The 19,791-nt window shown below is 32.3% G+C and overlaps 1 protein-coding gene across 1 annotated transcript; it reads left to right on the top strand.

Moving 5' to 3' along the window:
- The first annotated feature begins 1,404 nt into the window (after positions 1-1,404).
- Positions 1,405-19,431, top strand: LOC137036215 (serine/threonine-protein kinase Nek5). The gene is made up of 20 exons (XM_067410250.1): positions 1,405-1,527; positions 3,494-3,590; positions 5,434-5,531; positions 6,011-6,094; positions 6,170-6,240; positions 6,327-6,413; positions 6,490-6,544; positions 8,057-8,257; positions 10,926-11,001; positions 11,088-11,215; positions 11,323-11,474; positions 11,697-11,775; positions 14,579-14,683; positions 14,779-14,865; positions 16,418-16,480; positions 16,564-16,635; positions 16,729-16,897; positions 18,319-18,423; positions 18,729-18,831; positions 18,897-19,431. The coding sequence occupies exons 1-20, from the start codon at positions 1,405-1,407 to the stop codon at positions 19,114-19,116; spliced, it is 2,175 nt and encodes a 724-aa protein (XP_067266351.1). The 3' UTR covers positions 19,117-19,431.
- The last annotated feature ends 360 nt before the right edge of the window (positions 19,432-19,791 follow it).

The following is a 19,791-nucleotide window of genomic DNA, read 5'->3' as shown; positions in this document are numbered from 1 at the left end:
ATATAAATATAAATTGTTTTATTTGGTGCTACTTATGAAATGAAATGTTTAAAATATATTTTAAGTTATTATCAGTGTTCTCCTCTTTAAAAATTACAGAGCCCAGTGGTTCTTGAACTCATAAAAGTAATAAAAATGTTAGAAGAATATTGACTCTGGTGTATTTTTATTGAAAAACTATACTGCTATATCGCAAATATTGCTGCAAATTTTGAGAAAAGCCGCTGCAAAATTAGTCATTTTAGGCTGCAGAAATCAGAATCCTGGAGGATTAAAATAGCTTAATTGACCCTTCGCAAAGACCCGCCCTCCTTAGTTACTGTTGCTATGTCCGACAAGCCATGAGTCACACCGAGTGAAAAATACATAGAGGAAACTGACAACACGTCGACAGACAAGACAGAGCAGGTTACTTGTGATATTAAACAAAGTTCCAGCTTTCAAATTGTGTAATTTTTGAGAAATTCGAACAATAAAAACCATTTTGTGGCTCTTTAATGTGTCGTGACAGATCGCTGTAGCGCCTCAGCTCAAGCGGCTCGTGAACCGATCATCTCTTCCTACTAGTTCATTTATAGCATCAAATAAACATGAATGAACATCAGAAGGAATGTTGTTTCAAACGTGGAAAGATGTCAATACACACTATTTTTCAATTTCAAGTTGAATCTTCTAACTCCTGACTGCTTTGTTGGACAAAATGGCGGATTCGGCATTATGATTGGTTAGATCGCTTGTCAATCAAACTCCAGGCGAAGGCTCAATTTCGCTGGAAAACCGTGGACATGGCAACCCTGGTAAGCTTATTTCTAAGCTTTTCTTTTTTTAATTAAGAAAAACATACAATGGTCATATAAATGAAGTTCCACAAATGTTAATACGACGTGATCGTAAACCTTTATTTGACCGACATAAAGCTAGGAAAATACAATAAGTAAATACCTTGTGTACAACTTGGAAAGACTTTTCCGCCATGGAATATAAATAATATAATATAATATCACAATTCTGACTTTTTCTCACAATTGAGATTTACATATCTATATAAATGCAGTATAGATCAATGTTTATATCTCACAATTCGTGAGAAAATTCCACAGTGAGAAAAGGCGAATAAATAATCGATGGCGCCAGAAATCCCAGAATGCTTCACTTGGTCGGTCGCGAGCCTGTCCTTGCAATTGTTTAATTTTTGTAACGAAATCCATTTGTATGAAGTGTTCCTCCTCACACAATCGTCGAACAAACTTTTGCTGTTCTTCATTTATGTTTGGTGGGAATATTTCCACACGGATTGAATGACGCTGTTGTTGACGTGTTGCCATGGTGACGCGCCGCTCATGTTCAGAAGTCTGCTGAACCTGCCGAAGATCATCATCATCATCATCATCATCATCAGGGTTTATGGATCATTATGAGGTGATCCGGCGGGTCGGGCAGGGCGCGTTCGGGAGCGCGCTTCTGGTCAAACACCGACACGGGGACGATCCGCTGCTCTACGTCATCAAAGAGATCAACCTGAGACGGGTGAGAGAGACATAATAAAAATGTTCATCATTTGTTCATTACTGTGTGTGTGCTGGGGATTTTATATAAACGATATGTATAGTGAAAAGCGCTGTAGATACAAATAAACTTCATCCAACATCCATATGGTATTTTTCATATTTTGGAGAAAAAGTTTGACGAATTACTTTTGTAATTCGCTCTGCTAAATGCATAAGTAGGGTATGATGGGAGAAGATGCCCCCCTTAAGAGCAAACAATGTGGATTTACTTACAACATTAACATATTTAGATATAAGTTTAGCATGTGCAGTATGATGATGATGATGCATCATGTGTTATTAATATAGGAAGCATTTGGTATTTTAGTTATTACAGCACAAAATATCAAATATTAAAAGAGGTTTAAGAAGCCCCCCACAAAGATAAACTTTTACTGAATGACATTTGATATAGTTCTTATTAATATTTACATATAATTTTAAAGTGTCATTAATGTAAAATACTAAATCAGCTATTTAAAATTTCATTTTGGCAATTTAGTTGATAATAATTGAATAGCCGATGTAAAAGATTAATCTGAAAGGTAAAATTATTCTACGACTTTTATACAGGTATATGAATATTTGCATATTTAATTACCCATATTTTAATTGAATAATAGCCAAACTATGAATGCAAATTGAATGATTTCACTCAACTAACCTGTCTGAAATGTACATCTAATTCATGGAAATACTGAATAATAACCCCATTAATTATTAAATTTAGAAATAAACAACACTTTGTCACATGTTGAGTTGTGTTTGGTTCTGTTTAGTAGTTCATGTTTAGAGTTTGTTTTTCATTAGTCACATGTTCTCCTTTGTTCTCAGTTTCCCGCCTCTTGTTTGTATCCTTGGTTACTGATTTGACTAGTGTTTGAGTTCACCTGTGTCTTATTTAGTCTCATTAGATCTTCAGTTCACTGTGTATTTAAACCCTGTGTTTGCTTCTGTTCCCTGTCATTGTGTTCTAGATCGTTGTGTTCCTGTAGTTTCTGTTTTGGATTTTGTTAAAATAAAAGTATGGCTGCTTTAAGATCCTTTCTCATCCTTTGCTGCAACCAACGTCGACACACTTTGCTCATTCTGTGCCAGTTCTGGGTGGCCCATCTTACCCCAAGGGTCTATTTTTTTTTTACCTCCACAAATATGAAATGTGGCTCATTAGCAAACGGACACACAAAACTTTGATATTCAACATAATCCTGTCTAATAGATCACTATTTTCCAGAGACGCAAAACTGTTTCTGCTGTCTAAATCTCACAAACGTTGATATTCGGGTGAAACGACACAATTAAACATAGCATAGCCATTCATCAAAAGTGCTGAGAAGAGGTTTTGTATCATGTATGATCAGGAGGAAAAAATTGATGTGATGCAAGAAGTTTTTGAGCATAAATCTGAACTGAAATGGTTGTAATTCATGAATGTTTTGGACCTAAGGTTAGTTTCTTTTTAAGGAAGACAGATTATTGATGAAAGCATTTCAGAAAATTAAAGTTTTCATTTCAAAACTGGATGAATTTCGAGTGTTTAAGAGTTTGAATGATGCCTAGTTTATGATTATTACTAAAATATGTGATAGTGAAAAAGGCAATAAATAAAATCACGCATTTGAGTCCCGCTCACAGCTAACAGGCTCTAAAATAAATAGACTGATTCTGAATTAAAATGTTCAGATATTCAGTTTGGCATTGACAGCTGGAACAAACAAAACGTTTAAAGGGTTTTTAATTTTTAAAGGGAAATTTCATTTTTGGGCGAACTAACCCTTTAAAGCTGTTATAATGCATCTTTTGAAACTAGTTTTAAAATCCTCCTGCTTTCTGCTGCTGCAGTCGTGGCGTCTCTGATCCATTCATGTGGGATGAGCATTGGATTTATAGGATATGGGATCTAGGAATAGATAACAAGAGAAACTGTCTGTCTGTCTCCGTCACAGTTGTCCACTCGGGATAAGGACGCCTCCAGGAAGGAAGTGACTCTGCTGTCCAAAATGAGACATCCAAACATTGTGGCATTTTATAAATCATTTTACGGTCAGTGTGCTGCGCCTGATTTATTCTTTATGTTGTGTGTGATATAGATTAGTTTAAGATAGTATAGCTAACAGGGAATGAACATTTTCTCTCATAGTTATGAACAAGCGTTCTTCCTGTAGCATCCGTTTATGTCTTTCTTTCTTCAGTGGAAAAGAAATTAAGAGGAAAACATTCCAGGATTTTTCTCCTTATAGTGGACTTCACTGGGGTTCAACGGGTTGAAGGTCCAAATGTCAGTTTCAGTGCAGCTTCAAAGAGCTCTACATGATCCCAGACGAGGAATAAGAGTCTTATCTAGAGGAACCATTGCTCATTTAAAAAAATAAATAAATAAATAAATAACTAAATTAACTAAAAAATATAGATTTTTTCGATTTTAATCGATTCTCATTTTTACGAACAATATTATTTCTAAAATCCCAAGTATTGATTAGTCTAGTCTGTGTTCAGTTGATGAATGAGCAGAATATGTAGCGCCTCCCATCCAATAAATCGCAATAATCTTTGTGCTTTTTTACTTCTGATATGAAGCAAAGTCTCAGATTTCAAATGTCGTCCATCTTATTATTAGATTAAAAAAATAAATACCATTTTGGTGCTGTTTAATGTGGCGTGACAGATCGCTTTAGCATCTCAGTTAAAGAGAAGCATGTGATCATCCTCTCCTCCGCTTTAATACCAGTTGCAGCGCGAAATAAACATGCATGAACATCTGAAGGTATGTACCAAAATCCGTATCATGTCTCGTGTAATCGCTCAATCAGTGTTTCAACCTCGGAAAGATGTCAGTAAAACAGCTTGTAAATAATGTCACGTAACGTCACATTTACCTCAGAAAAACATATTCAGAGACCATAAACTCATTAGTCAGCTAGAAAAGTGAACTCTAGAGAGCAGCATTCTGATAAATATAGCTATGCACTGTTACATATTCATTATAATTTTTAATGTTCTTCAATATTTAATGCATGTTTGAATAAATTGGTTATGACAGCCGCGATTTAAATGTTTAAATTAAAAAAAAAAACGAATTGGAGTAGAAATATGATTATGTAATTCTAAACTTTATTTATAATAAACACATCAAAATCGTAATTGAATTGAATCGAAGCATGAAAATTGTGTCAATACCCAGCCCTACTTTTAACCATAAATGCTCATCTTGCACTGCTCTGCGATGCGCCACGCATCACGGAATCATGTTGGAAAGGTCATGTGATGTAGGTGAAAAACTTCAAAATAGTCTGACATCGTTGTTTTACCTTTTTTTGTAAAGGCCGTTTGACTTTGTAAACACTGGATCGGTTCTTCCATCAATATCACGTGTGACCTTTCCAACATGATTACGTAACGCGTGGCGCATCACAGAGCAGTGCAAGATGAGCATTTGTGGTTAAAAAGTATATAATTTCTATTTTTTTTAGTAAATGGCTGATGGTTTCTCTAGATTAGACTCTTATTCCTCGTCTAGGATCATGTAGAGCTCTTTGAAGCTGCACTGAAACTGACATTTGGACCTTCAACCTGTTGAACCCCAGTGAAGTCCACTATATGGAGAAAAATCCTGGAATGTTTTCCTTCATTTCTTTTCGACTGAAGAAAGAAAGACATGAACATGTTGGATGACATGGGGGTGAGTAAATTATCAGGAAATTTTAATTCTGAAGTGAATTAATCTTTTAAAACATTAAAAAAACTGGACGTTTTGAACATTCAGAAATCATTTTTCGTGAATGTTAACAAAACATATTTTTTTTAGCTGGGATATTACAGTTTAAATTCCTGCTGGATTTTAACACTCACTAATGTGCTGTGATGTGTGTTTGTGCGCACTATCCAGACAGGAATAACCTCTACATCCTGATGGAATACTGTGACGCCGGTGATCTGATGAACAGAATCAAGATGCAAAGAGGAAAACCCTTCACAGAGCAGCAGGTGAACTACACAAAGACACAGTATTCACCATGGGTTTATTTACCAGTGAGAGAAAATAAATGAGGCGAGCTTCATGATTCGTTCTCATCTCGTGTCTTGTGCGCATGAGAGTGTTCAGACAGAGATTATTTAAAGTTGGCATGAAACAGAAGTTGCATTTGTCTTTTATTCCCTATTTTGCCGTATGTCTGAGAGAAGTGCTTTACAAACAAGAACAAATGTAGGGCGGGGCTTGATTTTGTCTGAGGGGAATTGATTGGATGGTGGTGGTTTGCTATTGGTGGATCTCATGTGAGTGACAGGTTGCCCCGCCCTCATCATCAGAGAAGAGAAGAGGAAGTTATTCTGATTCAAGATTATGAGGGACATGATTTTAAATGGATAAATCATTTAAAATAAATATTCGTATTATAATTTCACTCGGATATGTTACAATAGGAAATTTCATTTGAGCGTTAGTGTGTCGGTGTGTGTTTCAGATTGTCGACTGGTTCGTCCAGATCTGTCTCGGACTGAAGCACATTCATGACAGGAAGGTCCTGCACAGAGACATTAAATCTCAGGTACGGTTAGACACATGTGACCATCTGATGTGAACCCGGTATCTCGCGCCTCATGTGTTCGATTCTGTGCTCCAGAACATCTTTCTCACTCAAGGAGGACTGAAAGTCAAACTGGGAGATTTTGGCATCGCAAGAATGTTGAACAAGTGAGTCTGAATGTGTTTATTTCTTTGATAGTTTGTGTAATTCTTCTCCTGCTGTGATGTTCATCTGGTTTGTTTGTGTCGGGCAGCACCATGGAGCTCGCCAGAACCTGCGTTGGGACGCCGTACTATCTGTCTCCGGAGATCTGCGAGAACAGGCCTTACAACAACAAAACGTACGTAGAGCGTCTGTGTCTTCAGCTCCTCGTCTGACTGCTGTGTGTCGTCATTCTGAACTCATGTGTCCTGTAGGGACATCTGGTCTCTGGGCTGTGTCCTGTACGAGCTCTGCACACTGAGACATCCGGTGAGTACTTCAGCTCACATCTCTCATGGACTCTGAGCTCTCACACAAATAGTCTAATATGCTATGTTAAAGGTTCCTAATTCAGTTTTGGAGTCTCCTACAACATGTTTACAAGCATTTAAGGGCAAAAAACACTTGACCTTGAATCCATTGGTCAGATGGCCCAGTCTGTTGTGGTTGTGATTGATCTACTATGGACATATATCACGATAATGAACGATAATGAATATACACGATATTGTTACCATGGGCACCTCAAAATACTGTAAATAATTATTTATTAAGAATTTTAAGAATACTTTTACCTATCAGTCGTATAAAAAGCACAACACCGCTGCGTCAAAGAGGCAAGCACACTATATTAACAAGCCCAGTGTGCACAAGAAAAACAGGGCGGAACAAGTGAAAGAGATGCACTGACAGCAGAGGGTGCAGATGGAACAGCAGAAATACAGCGGTTACCCCGGAAACCCCATTAACTACAGTATTTAAAATGCTTCAAACAGCCATTCTTTTTTTTTTTTTTTTTTTGTATTCATAATGTTGTTCATCACAGCACCAAATACTTCATACTTAAAGACCTAATAGGCTATTTATTTTCAAACTTAAACATTTTTATATTTTAATATGGATACAACATGCCCTATAATATTGAAAATGTTGTGATTATTTGTTATTGTTCAGTAACACTTGATGACCTAAGGCTTCATTAATTAACATGTTAATTCATTATTAACAAACTGAAAAATATATACTTTTATTATAGCATTTAAAATAGCATTTATTCATGTTAATTTCTAGTTAATGTTTATTAACATTACTAAAGTCAAAAGTCGTAATTATTATTTAATGGACCTAAAACTAACAATGATCAGTTGTATGTTTTAACTAATATTAACAAAAAATAATACTTCCTGTAACAAATGTACCTATTGCTCATTCTTAATCTTAGTTAATGCATTAAATAACGTTAAATAATGAGACCTTATTATAAAGTGTTACCTGTTATAATATTTTTGCACTTTAATCTGTTTGAAACATTTTATTTTATAATTTGTGTATTGCGTTATTGCATTTAAATGTTCAGGGTTTTTTGTTATGAGAAAAAGAGTTCTTAAACCTAATATACTATGACAACACTTTTTTTGCAATTTGCAACTTGTGATAATACAGTATACCGTGATAAAAGCTTCAGCAATTATGGCAACATGAAAATTTGATACCGTCACATGCCTAGTCTGCTATAACATAACAATGATAAGACAAGCCATATCTCTGAAAGATTAAGCCCAGAAGAAGCATATACACGGAAAACACTACGGCTCCTAAAACTGAGCCCTGAGGGACGCCACATAATAAAGGAGCTGAAGTCGATGAAAAATTTCCTAGATTAAAAGAAAATGTCAAAATAAAAACAAAACAAATTAAAATAAAAAAAATGCACAAAAAACTATATTGACTTCTAATAAATGATATAAATAAAAAGTTGATGAGTGTGTTTGTGTGGTACAGTTTGAAAGCAGTAATTTAAAGCAGCTGGTGCTGAAGATCTGTAGGGGGCGCTACAGTCCAGTGTCTCAGCGCTACAGTAATGAACTGCGACTGCTGCTCAACCAGCTGTTCAAGGTCAGTCCACGTGACCGGCCGTCGGCTAACTCGCTGCTCAAACGACCTTTACTGCAGCCTCTGATCAGCAGACATCTGGACACACAGGTAGGACGTCACCTGCAAGATTACTTACAGCTAAAAAGACTTGATATAAAAAGATACAGATATAAACATCTCAGTATTTGTCTTCCTTATGACAACATTCAATATATGAGAGGAAGCATCAATCAGTAAAATCTCGTTCAAATAATCGAGGCAATTTTTCACAATGTTTTTCACTAAATGAACACAAGGAAGAATCATATTTAATCATTTTTATTTATATGCACTAATGTTTCATATTTAATTATATTTTCATTAATCATTAAATTATATTTAATCATTCTCATTTATATGCACCAATAATTCAAATTTAATATAGTTTTTATTTATTGTTTCAATTCATCATTAAATATTTATTTTAATCATTCTCATTTATATACACCAATATTTCATATTTAATCATATTTTCATTTATTGTTTCAATTCATCATTAAATATGTATTTTAATCATTATCATTTATATACACCAATATTTCATATTTTCATTAATCATTTAAATTCATCATTAAATATTTCATATTTAATCATTCACCAATATTTCCTATTTAATCATTTTTTCATTTATTGTTTCAATTCATTATTAAATATTTATTTTAATCATTATCATTTATATACACCAATATTTCATATTTAATAATTTTCCTTAATCATTTAAATTAATCATTCACCAATATTTCATATTTAATCATATTTTCATTAATCATTTAAATTCATCATTAAATATTTCATATTTAATCATTCACCAATATTTCATATTTAATCATATTCTCATTTATTGTTTCAATTCATCATTAAATATTTATATTTAATATTTTTAATTTATATTCACCAATATTTCATATTTAATCATATTTTCATTAATCATTTAACCTTCTACTGCACACATTGATGGCACATGAAAAAACAATTCTACATCATTTTTTGGTTCATTTGGGAACATTTTATTGATAAAATTTTTTTTGGAATGTCCCAAAATATTTTTGCGTTGCCTCAGGGCAACGTTGTGCGACAATGGTACAGAATCATAGAGAAAATTATCATCAAAATCACTTTTTTTTGTTTTAAATGTAAAGAAATCATTGAGTAAAAAGGGAAAAACACTTGAAACACACTGATATACTGAAGTTGATACATGCACAGGTTTGTATCATGTAGTGTGTCATGTCATATGATGCACTTCATGTAATGAGATTTCACTCCATATGAAACTTTCAGACGCAGTTCTTCTCTGTCACACTTTTGCACATCACTTTGGGTGTCTCTGCGCACACAGGAACCCTGCATCTTCCCTTCTCATAACACATTTTTGCCAATGTGAGGTATTGTCCAAAAATCCCCGAAAAGTTCCCCTTATCGCACAACGTTGCCCTGAGGCAACAAAAAACAAAAACGGAATTTCTGAACATGCAAAATAAAAATAAAAACTTGATAAAACCTGACAAAAGGCTTCTCTACACCTTCATACACAGACACATTTTTTTTTGTACAGTTCATGTCGTTTTAATTAAGATAACTAAAGCAAATAATCTTGCCTTCTCCTCACACCATGTGCTCCTGTGACCATGTGTCAGAACAGGACGTCCCACTTTCAAATGGTGCTTGATAGTGACTCCCACACCTTACTGGACTGTTATTTGGTACTTTCTCGACCTTTATAATTGGTTGTAATTATTTATAGAAAAATTTACTAAACATAGGGCTTAAGAAAACTTTCTGTTGCCTGAGGGCAGGTAGAGAGTTAAAATAATCATTAAATACTTCATATTTAATCATTTTCATTTATATGCACCAATATTTCATATTAATTAATTTGTTCATTTATTGTTTCAATTCATCATTAAATATTTATATTTAATCATTTTCATTTATATGCATCGATATTTAAGGCTTTTTTCCATTAATAATTTAAATTACTCATTAAATATTTCATTTTTAATCATTTTCATGCATATGCACCAATGTCAAATTTGATAATGTTTTTATTAATCATTTTAATTAATGATTTAATTTCTTTAATTAATCATTAAATATGTCCGTTGTATGCCCCAATATTTCATATTTAATCATTTTCATTCATATGCACCAATATTTAATGCTTTTTTCATTAATAATTTAAATACTTAATTTTTAATAATTTTCATGTATTTGCACCAATGTCAAATTTGATCATGTTTTTATTAATCATTTTAATTAATGATTTAATTTCTTTAATTAATCATTAAATATGTCTGTTGTGTCATATTTCATGTATTGTTTCAATTCATCATTAAATATTTATATTTAATAATTTTCATTTATATGCATCAATATTTAATGTTTTTTTTCATTAATAATTTAAATTACTCATTAAATATTTATTTTTTAATAATTTTCATGTATATGCACCAATGTCAAATTTGATGTTTTTATTAATCATTTGAATTAATGAATTAATTTCTTTAATTAATCATTAAATATGTCCGTTGTGTCATATTTCATGTATTGTTTTTATTCATCATTAAATATTTATATTTAATCATATTAATTTATATGCCCCAATATTTCATATTTAATCATTTTCATTCATATGCACCAACATAACAATACATGAACTGCAATACTGATCTATAGATATTTACTAAAATATGAAAAATGATATAAAACTTCAGCTTTCTTTTCCATTTTCTCTCAGTTGCTGGAGGATGAGTTCAGTCACACAGTTCTGCACAGACACACGCCAGCCGCACCTAAAGCCACAAACAACACAGGTGAGTGTGTGTGTGTTTGTGTGTGTGTGGACTACAACATACAGTAAATGTTGTTATCTGGTCTCCTGACGTGTACCGTGTGAAAGTTTATCTGGACTTCTTCGGCATTTCTAAAGATTCCAAAGATCCAGTGGGATACAAACCTGTCCTGAGGCCTCCTGTCAACAAACCGCCACAGAGACCCGAGCAGAGACGCACAAGAGCAAACGCACAAGTGAGTCTTCATTGTCTGATCTTTGAGCTTTAAGATAAATGATATTACATTAGATGAAAATAATTGCACAAATGTGACTGTTTTTGTCTCTCTCCTCCCTCTCTCAGCAAATAAAGCCTCATTTTCCTGCTGTGCTTGAAAACCCGATTCCACCCAAACCACGTGCTGATCATGAGCGGCGGTGGAACACTCCGGCCGAGCCGAACGAACCTGCGGATCATGACGCACACAGACCCACTGCGCTGGAGCCATACAAACTGTGAGACACACGAAACTTTTCACTTGAGCTCGAGTTCCTGCTCATATCAATCCAGCAGTGACCTTACTCTAAAGAAAAGAAACATGTCTTTTTATTCTCTGAAACAATGTCATCAATCCCTCTTATTCATCTAAGAAACATCTGATTAACTGCTGAAATCATTTGATTTGCTTATATATGAATGTAGGCTAATATTGATCAGATGTGTGTGTGTGTGTTCAGTGTCGCAGCGGCGAGAGACGAGTATCTGCAGAGGAGACGTGAAGCCCATCAGTACAAACTCAGAGCTCAGAAACAGCTGGTGAGTGTCACTGAACACAAAACCATTGATTTTTAACGCACTGGTCAGTTTTGGTCTATTTTGCTTCCATTACATGTCAGACTAGCGGAAAGAAAGCATCCAAGATACACTTTCAAGTCTTTATTTCATTGAACTTTATCTATTTGCGTCTGTAGGTTTGAGTCAGAAATCTCTACCTCAGCAGCTTTACATTCACCAAACGTATTCATTTCTATATTCTGAGGGTGTGTTCATATATAGTGGACAGCATAAATGAGTCTGAAATGTCTGAAAGTCAGCAATTACTCAGTTACCTAGAAGACATGTTAGAGCTCTTTAGAGATATAATGTTCTGCTTAATCAATTACCAAAAAAGCATGTCAAAATTATTCAGGAAAATAAGATTTTCTTATCAAGGTGATAAAATGTTGTGTATCAAAAATGAGTACACATTCCTAAAAGTTACTAAATAATACAAAATAAACATTTCTGGTGTAGATTTAAGGCAATGTTTGATCAACAGGTAAGTATGTTGAATCAAAACATTTAAAGAGAAGTAATTTCTTGACAGTTAAAAGTGTTATATAGCCCACTGAATCATTCTCAGACGTAATACTGACAACAATTGGGAGAGAATCATCATGAGCACAAAAGAGGACAAGAGGATTACCAAATCATTGTTTTATTTTGTGAAAATATAGCAAAAGTAACACAGAAATTCAAAAAAAATGGACTTGTGACAATAACCAGACCTTCATTTTTAAGCTTTCGTTTGGGGATGAGGGATTTTTTTGCTAGACAAAGAGCAGGAGAGATACCAAGCGAGTGTCTCAGAGCCATCAAAAGCTCTGAAAGAGTGAGTGTTTATCTCACAGAGTAAGATGAAGTCTGCAGAAATGGCATGCATGGTTGTTGTTCTCACTTTAGCCAAAGCACAATAAAGTCAATTAGCCATTTCCAAAGCCCATATTTACAAAGATATATCAATACTCTGGTCTCATGAGACCAAATCAACTAACTGCATCTAAAATGTTCTGGTGTTGCTAGAGGAGGAGTACAGTGAGAAGTGCCTGCTTCCCACAGTAAAGTTCAGAGGTAGTAAAGCTCTTATATAGGGATGTATGAGTGTGAAGGTGTGTGCTTTATCAATGCTGTCATGAATTCACACACCACTGTGTAATTTAATACACAAACTTGAAACAGAAGATATTACCTTTTCCTCATTCCCTGCATTGTTGGGCATTTTTTTCAACATGACAATGAGGATATGCATTCACCCAAGGTGAAAAACCTTCTGTGGACACGTATTGCACTCAATATTTACACTCTTGAGCGCCTGTGAGGGATTCTGTAGAGACGAGTTGAGCAACACTCCCCGTTAAAGATCAGGGCATTTAAGGAGCTCATCATTCAGGAGTTAAACAGGACAGATGTGATGATTTGTCATGAACTTGTTCACTCTGTGCCAAGAAGGGTCAGAGCAGTATATTCAAAATGATGGAGGAAATACTAAGAAATAGAATATTATACATTTGTTTAATTAAATCTAGGGTGTACTCATTTCTGCAATCCTTAATTTAAACAAAATTGGCTATTTTACTTATTATATGGCTATTAATAACATACAGTACAGTCCAAAAGTTTGGAACCACTAAGATTTTTAATGTTTTTAAAAGAAGTTTCGTCTGCTCACCAAGGCTACATTTATTTAATTAAAAATACAGTAAAAACAGTAATATTGTGAAATATTATTACAATTTAAAATAACTGTTTTCTATTTAAATATATTTGACAAAGTAATTTATTCCTGTGATCAAAGCTGAATTTTCAGCATCATTACTCCAGTCTTCAGTGTCACATGATCCTTCAGAAATCATTCTAATATGATGATCTGCTGCTCAAGAAACATTTATGATTATTTTCAATGTTGAAAACAGTTGTGTACTTTTTTTTTTTCAGGATTCCTTGATGAATAGAAAGTTCAAAAGAACAGCATTTATCTGAAATACAAAGCTTCTGTAGCATTATACACTACCGTTCAAAAGTTTGGGGTCAGTAAGAATTTTTATTTTTATTTTTTTTTTAAAGAAATTAAAGAAATGAATACTTTTATTCAGCAAGGATGCATTAAATCAATCAGTAAAGACATTTATAATGTTACAAAAGATTAGATTTCAGATAAACACTGTTCTTTTGAACTTTCTATTCATCAAATAATCCTGAAAAAAAATATTGTACACAAATATTTTGTACAATTGTACACATTAAATGTTTCTTGAGCAGCAGATCATCATATTAGAATGATTTCTGAAGGATCATGTGACACTGAAGACTGGAGTAATGATGCTGAAAATTCAGCTTTGATCACAGGAATAAATTACTTTGTGAAATATATTCAAATACAAAACAGTCATTTTAAATTGTAATAATATTTCACAATATTACTGTTTTTTACTGTATTTTTAATTAAATAAATGTAGCCTTGGTGAGCAGATGAAACTTCTTTTAAAAACATTAAAAATCTTAGTGGTTCCAAACTTTTGGACTGTACTATATATTTCTCAGTGTATATTATGTATATGTTTAAAACATTTCAGTTTTGCCATCTTTCCATGAGTTTTATTAGTGATCATTAAGAAAATGCATCTTTTGTATGTGTTCAGAGGGGGTTTACTCATTTATGCTGTGCACTGTATCATTCGCCCCATTTATAGAACATTTTCCTGCTAAAAACAGTATGGATATGAGTATAGTATGAGCTGAATCGTGTGTGTTAATCTACAGCACAGACTGTGTGAAATCAATGATCATTTCTGGTGTTCAGGGTATCAGACCGTCCACAGCAGATGCTGAAGGCTGTCAGCTGCCCAACGCACAAGAGCATCATGGGACCAGACCATCTCAGAGAGGGAAACTACAGGGGCAGGAGGTGACTGTCATCACACTCCGATTCGTGATCGTTAGATAACGACACCTCATTGAGCTGAAGGTGTGTGTGTGTGTGTGTGTGTGTGTGTGTTGCAGGAGTATCTGAAGCAGCTCCAGCGAATCAGAGAGCAGTATCATCATGATGTCAGGGAGATGAGAATGAGAGCAGAGGTCGAGGTACGTGTCATTGGTTCTGGATGTTGATGTGAGCTTCTGTTCACTGTGAGTGTGCACTATCTAGGGCTGTACAGAATAAGTAAATAAACGTTAGTGGCAGATGATGTCAGACGCCCATTAAGAACAGCATAGAGTTATTGATGAACTGAAACATGTTTTTTTTATTAATGGAAATAAATTGAACGGTTAATGGAGGCGTCTGATGATCACCTACTTCAGAACGTATAAATATATATATATGAAATTGTATTAATTAAAAATGATTTTTATTAATATATTTGTTAATATATAAAAAATAATATATTTATATTTTAATATATCTGAAATATATACAAAATGTATAAATGTATATATGATTTAAAAATATATTAATGTATTTGTTAATCTATAAAATATGAATGTATTTATATTTAATATATAAAACATCTATTTTTATTAAGATATAATAAAAAATATTAATAAAATAGATGTTTTTATTTTTTAAATATATATACAATATAATATATAATTTAAAAAAATATATTCATAAAAATAGATGTTTTTATTTTTTATATATATATTAAAATATAATTTATAATTAAAAAATATATGAGCATAAATATATTAATAAAATATATATTTTTATATTTTTAAATATATTAAAATATAATATATAATTTGAAAAAATATAAATATTAACATTAAATATATTATTAAAATAGATGTTTTTATTTTTTTAAATATATTAAAATATAATATATAATTTGAAAAATATTATTATATATTATATTATATATATTTATATTATAAATTTATATTATAAATATTAACATAAATATATTATTAAAATAGATGTTTTTATTTTTTTTAAATATATTAAAATATAATATATAATTAAAAAAATATTAACATAAATATATTAATAAAATAGATGTTTTTATTTTTTAAATATATTAAAATATAAAAAATTAAAAAAATATATTAATAAAATAGACATTTTTATTTTTAAAATATATTAAAATATATAATTAAAAAATATATATATTAACATAAATATATTAATAAAAATAGATGTTTTTAATTTTTACATATATTCAAATATAAATATATAGATTTATACAGAATGTATGTATAAATGATAAAAAAAACAACAACATATTTTCATGAATATATTTAGTAACATACTGTAAAATATATCAGTGTCCACCGTTGTTTCTCCCATCAGCAGCTGAAGAGCAGAAAATATCTCAGAAATGAAAACGTCTCCATTCACTAAAGTTACTGTGGTCAAAAGTGGCAAAACCCCTCATGTGATCAGCTGCTGCCGTCTGTGTTTAAATGAGTTTTTAAGTTAGTTTTTTACAGCCACTCAACAACATTTTAGATTTTCAAAGCCACTTTCAAACCAGTTCATAAACTCAGGGATTATTTATACAGAAATTAAATGACCAACTGGTGGGAGAAAAAAAAACATGAACATTTGAGATGCACGCGATAATAAAATCCCAGCTGGAGATTCTGAGAGGCCGTGATATCCTCATGTGTGAAGATGAACTGATGAGTGTGATGATGTTCTCAGGACAGAGGAGCAGACTTACTGAAGAAGAACAGACACACACACACACGTGGGAAAGAGCAGCAGGTACAAACACACACACAAAGACAAGATGACCAGACACACACTCACGTTTGACTGATCTGACACACGGCCGCATGTGTTTGCAGAGAGGAATCATGTTCGAGATCAAGATGAGTGATAAAGAGATGAAGACTGATGAGGAAGACGAGGAGTCAGAGGTGAAGTGATCAGGAAGTGTTGGGAAAACTGACTTTTATGTTACTTTTCCACATCTGGCTGAGGATTGATCTGTGTGTGTGTGTATGTGACAGGACGAGCTCCTGAACGACACACTGACGTTTGCACAAGGAGAAAACCTCCGCAAGCGTCCACACGGCTCAGAGGAAGAGGCTCGGGTGAAGAGAGGCGAATGGTGTCGAGACGCCGGCGAGACCTTACTGAGCGCTCTGGAGCACATGGATGTGACGACGGAGAGCACGGGTGACACACTCACACACACACACAGCTTTTAGCTTTTTACTTCTGCCTTCAGATTATCATGATGGACAAAACTCACAAGAATCATAATCTTTTGTTGGTCACAGAGCTTATTTTATGCAATATGATTTTAAAAAATATTAATGTATTTGTTAATATATAAAATATTAATGTATGTATATTTAATATGTAAAACATCTATTTTATATTAACAAATATATTAATAAAATAGATGTTTTTATTTTTGAAATATATTAAAATGCATTATATATATATATGTTTTAAAATATATATTAACATAAATATATTAATAAAAATAGCTGTTTTTATTTTTGAAATATATTAAAATATATATTTTTTAAATTATATATTAACATAAATATATGAATTAAAATAGATGTTTTTTTTACCTATATTAATAAAATAGATGTTTTTATTTTTGAAATATATTAAAATAAATAATTAAAAAAATATTAACATATATTAATAAAATAGATGTTTTTATTTTTTACATATATTAAAATACTATATATATATATATTTGTTTTTAAATATATATTAACATAAATATATTAATAAAAATATGTTTTTATTTTTTACATATATTAAAATATAATATATATTTTTTAAATATATATTAACATAAATATATAAATTAAAATAGATATTTTTTACATATATTAAAATATATATAATTTTAAAAGTATTAACATAAATATTTTAATAAAAATAGATGTTTTATTTTTTAAATATTAAAATATAATATATAATTTAACATATATATTAACTAATATATTAATAAAAACAGATGTTTTATTTTTTTACATATATTAAAATAATATATCATTTAAAAATATTAACATAAATATATGAATATTAAAATACAATATATAATAAAGAATATTAATATATATTAATAAAATACATATTTTATTATTTAAATATATAAAATAATATTTAAAAAAGTATATATTATAACGTAAATATATTAATAAAAATGTATGTTTTACATATATTAAAATATAAATTTATATATATATATATGTATATATATATATATATATATATATATATATATATATATATATATATATATATATATATATATACAGAATGTATAAATGATTTTTTAAAAACTTATATTTTTATGAATATATTTAGATTATAACATACTGTAAAATATATCAGTGTCCATCGTTGTTTCTCCCATCAGCAGCTGAAGAGCAGAAAATAAAACATCTCCATTCACTAAAGTTACTGTGGTCAAACTGTGGCTTAATCCTAAAGCCAACGGAAGAATCCTTTTGATTTGTACAGATTTAAAGCTTTATCAGCTTGCTGATTTGGCCAAAAACCATCATGTTGTTACACATCCAGCTGAATGCTGATCATGATCTGATGGCGATGGTTTGATGTTGCTGTAGTTTCAGAGGAGCCGGAGGAAGGAAACAGAAAACACTGGACGAAGCGTCTGCCGGAGACGCTCCTGAACGCTCTGGCTCAAGCACGGCTCACCGACTGCAGCACAGGTGACTCTACGGCACTCCCGTACTCCAGTGTTCATTTGACGAATACTTGAGTTCTGCTGATACTGAAAAACTTGTGCTTTTATTATTTTAAAAATAATAGTTTTTACTCATTGGAATTTGATGTAGACTTAAAAGTACAAAGTACAAACATCATATGCCTTTTCTAATGTCACCTAATGTGACATGAACATTTTTCATTTATTTCTTAATTATAAACCATTGGGTGAGGACAGCTGACTTTATCACTTTATCACATGAAGAACCAACAGGAATCACTGAGGTGGAAATGTGTGTTGATCACTCAGAGACGCTGATGTCATCAGATGAGAAGCGCCTGACAGAGGAAGAGCGCGCTGAAGACGAGTGTGACGAAGAGCGTCTGGAGCCTCGATCAGATGACGAGGACACGTAAGTGAGACACACAGAGAGCCGAGACGCTTGAGACGCCGTGACTGACGTCTGCTTCCCATCAGGAACTTTGAGGAGTCGGAGGACGAGCTGAGGGAGGAGGTGTCCGACTCCATGAGGAACCTCCTCATCATCACACAGGAGGAGGACGAGCCGACGCACACGGATGGACCGGCACAGGAAACACGGGAGGAAGCGACCAGCAGTGTGGAGGAAGTGACTGACGAGAGTGTGTTTCAACTGCCTTTTACTGCACATGATGACCAGAAAAACACAGCAGAATGAAGGGGTTTTCTTTTCTCTTTTGTTCCTCATTCATGTGCGTCTAAGTGAGAGCAAGCTTTTAACAGTTTAGCTTTTAACATCAGCGCCTCTTGAATGTTTTTATATTCACACACTACCGCTCAAAAGTCTGGAATAATCCAATTATTGTATTGCTTTTGAGAGTCTCTTCTGCTCACCTAGGCTGCATTTATTTGAGCACAAATACAGTAAAAACAGTAAAAATTATGAAAAAATTTTACCATTTAAAATAGCAGTTTTCTTTGTGAATATATTTTAAAATGTAATTTATATTCTGTGATCAAAGCTGAATTTTCAGCATCATTACTCCAGTCTTCAGAGTCACATGATCCTTCAGAAATCATTCTGCTGCTCAAGAAATATTTAAGATTATTATCAATGTTGAAAATGTCATGAAAATATCATAAAAGTCAAAATATGACATCATAGATATTATAAAATATTACATTTTGGCTTTTGATGTCAAAATTATGACAGAATTATTGCATACTTAGTCTGTATGGGATTAAGAAGTTGTTTATGTGATAAAAGTCCAAATTATGACATAAAACCAAAATATTAGATACTACGTCATAATTTTGACTTTTTATGTCAATTATGACAAAAAGTCCAAATTATGACAATCATAATTATGGCATACTTAGTCATTATGAGATC

This window comes from Chanodichthys erythropterus, chromosome 14 (genome assembly GCF_024489055.1).
Source record: "Chanodichthys erythropterus isolate Z2021 chromosome 14, ASM2448905v1, whole genome shotgun sequence".
In the NCBI taxonomy this organism is placed as follows: Eukaryota; Metazoa; Chordata; class Actinopteri; order Cypriniformes; family Xenocyprididae; genus Chanodichthys; species Chanodichthys erythropterus.
This window is presented reverse-complemented; position numbering and strand designations above follow the sequence as displayed.

Excerpts from the sequence above, each read along its gene's own strand:
- LOC137036215 (XM_067410250.1), top strand. The coding sequence starts at position 1,405 with ATGGATCATTATGAGGTGATCCGGCGGGTCGGGCAGGGCGCGTTCGGG. Across the intron at positions 11,216-11,322 it reads GCACAAGAGCAAACGCACAA|CAAATAAAGCCTCATTTTCC; the intron begins GTGAGTCTTCAT and ends TCCCTCTCTCAG. Across the intron at positions 16,481-16,563 it reads CACGTGGGAAAGAGCAGCAG|AGAGGAATCATGTTCGAGAT; the intron begins GTACAAACACAC and ends ATGTGTTTGCAG.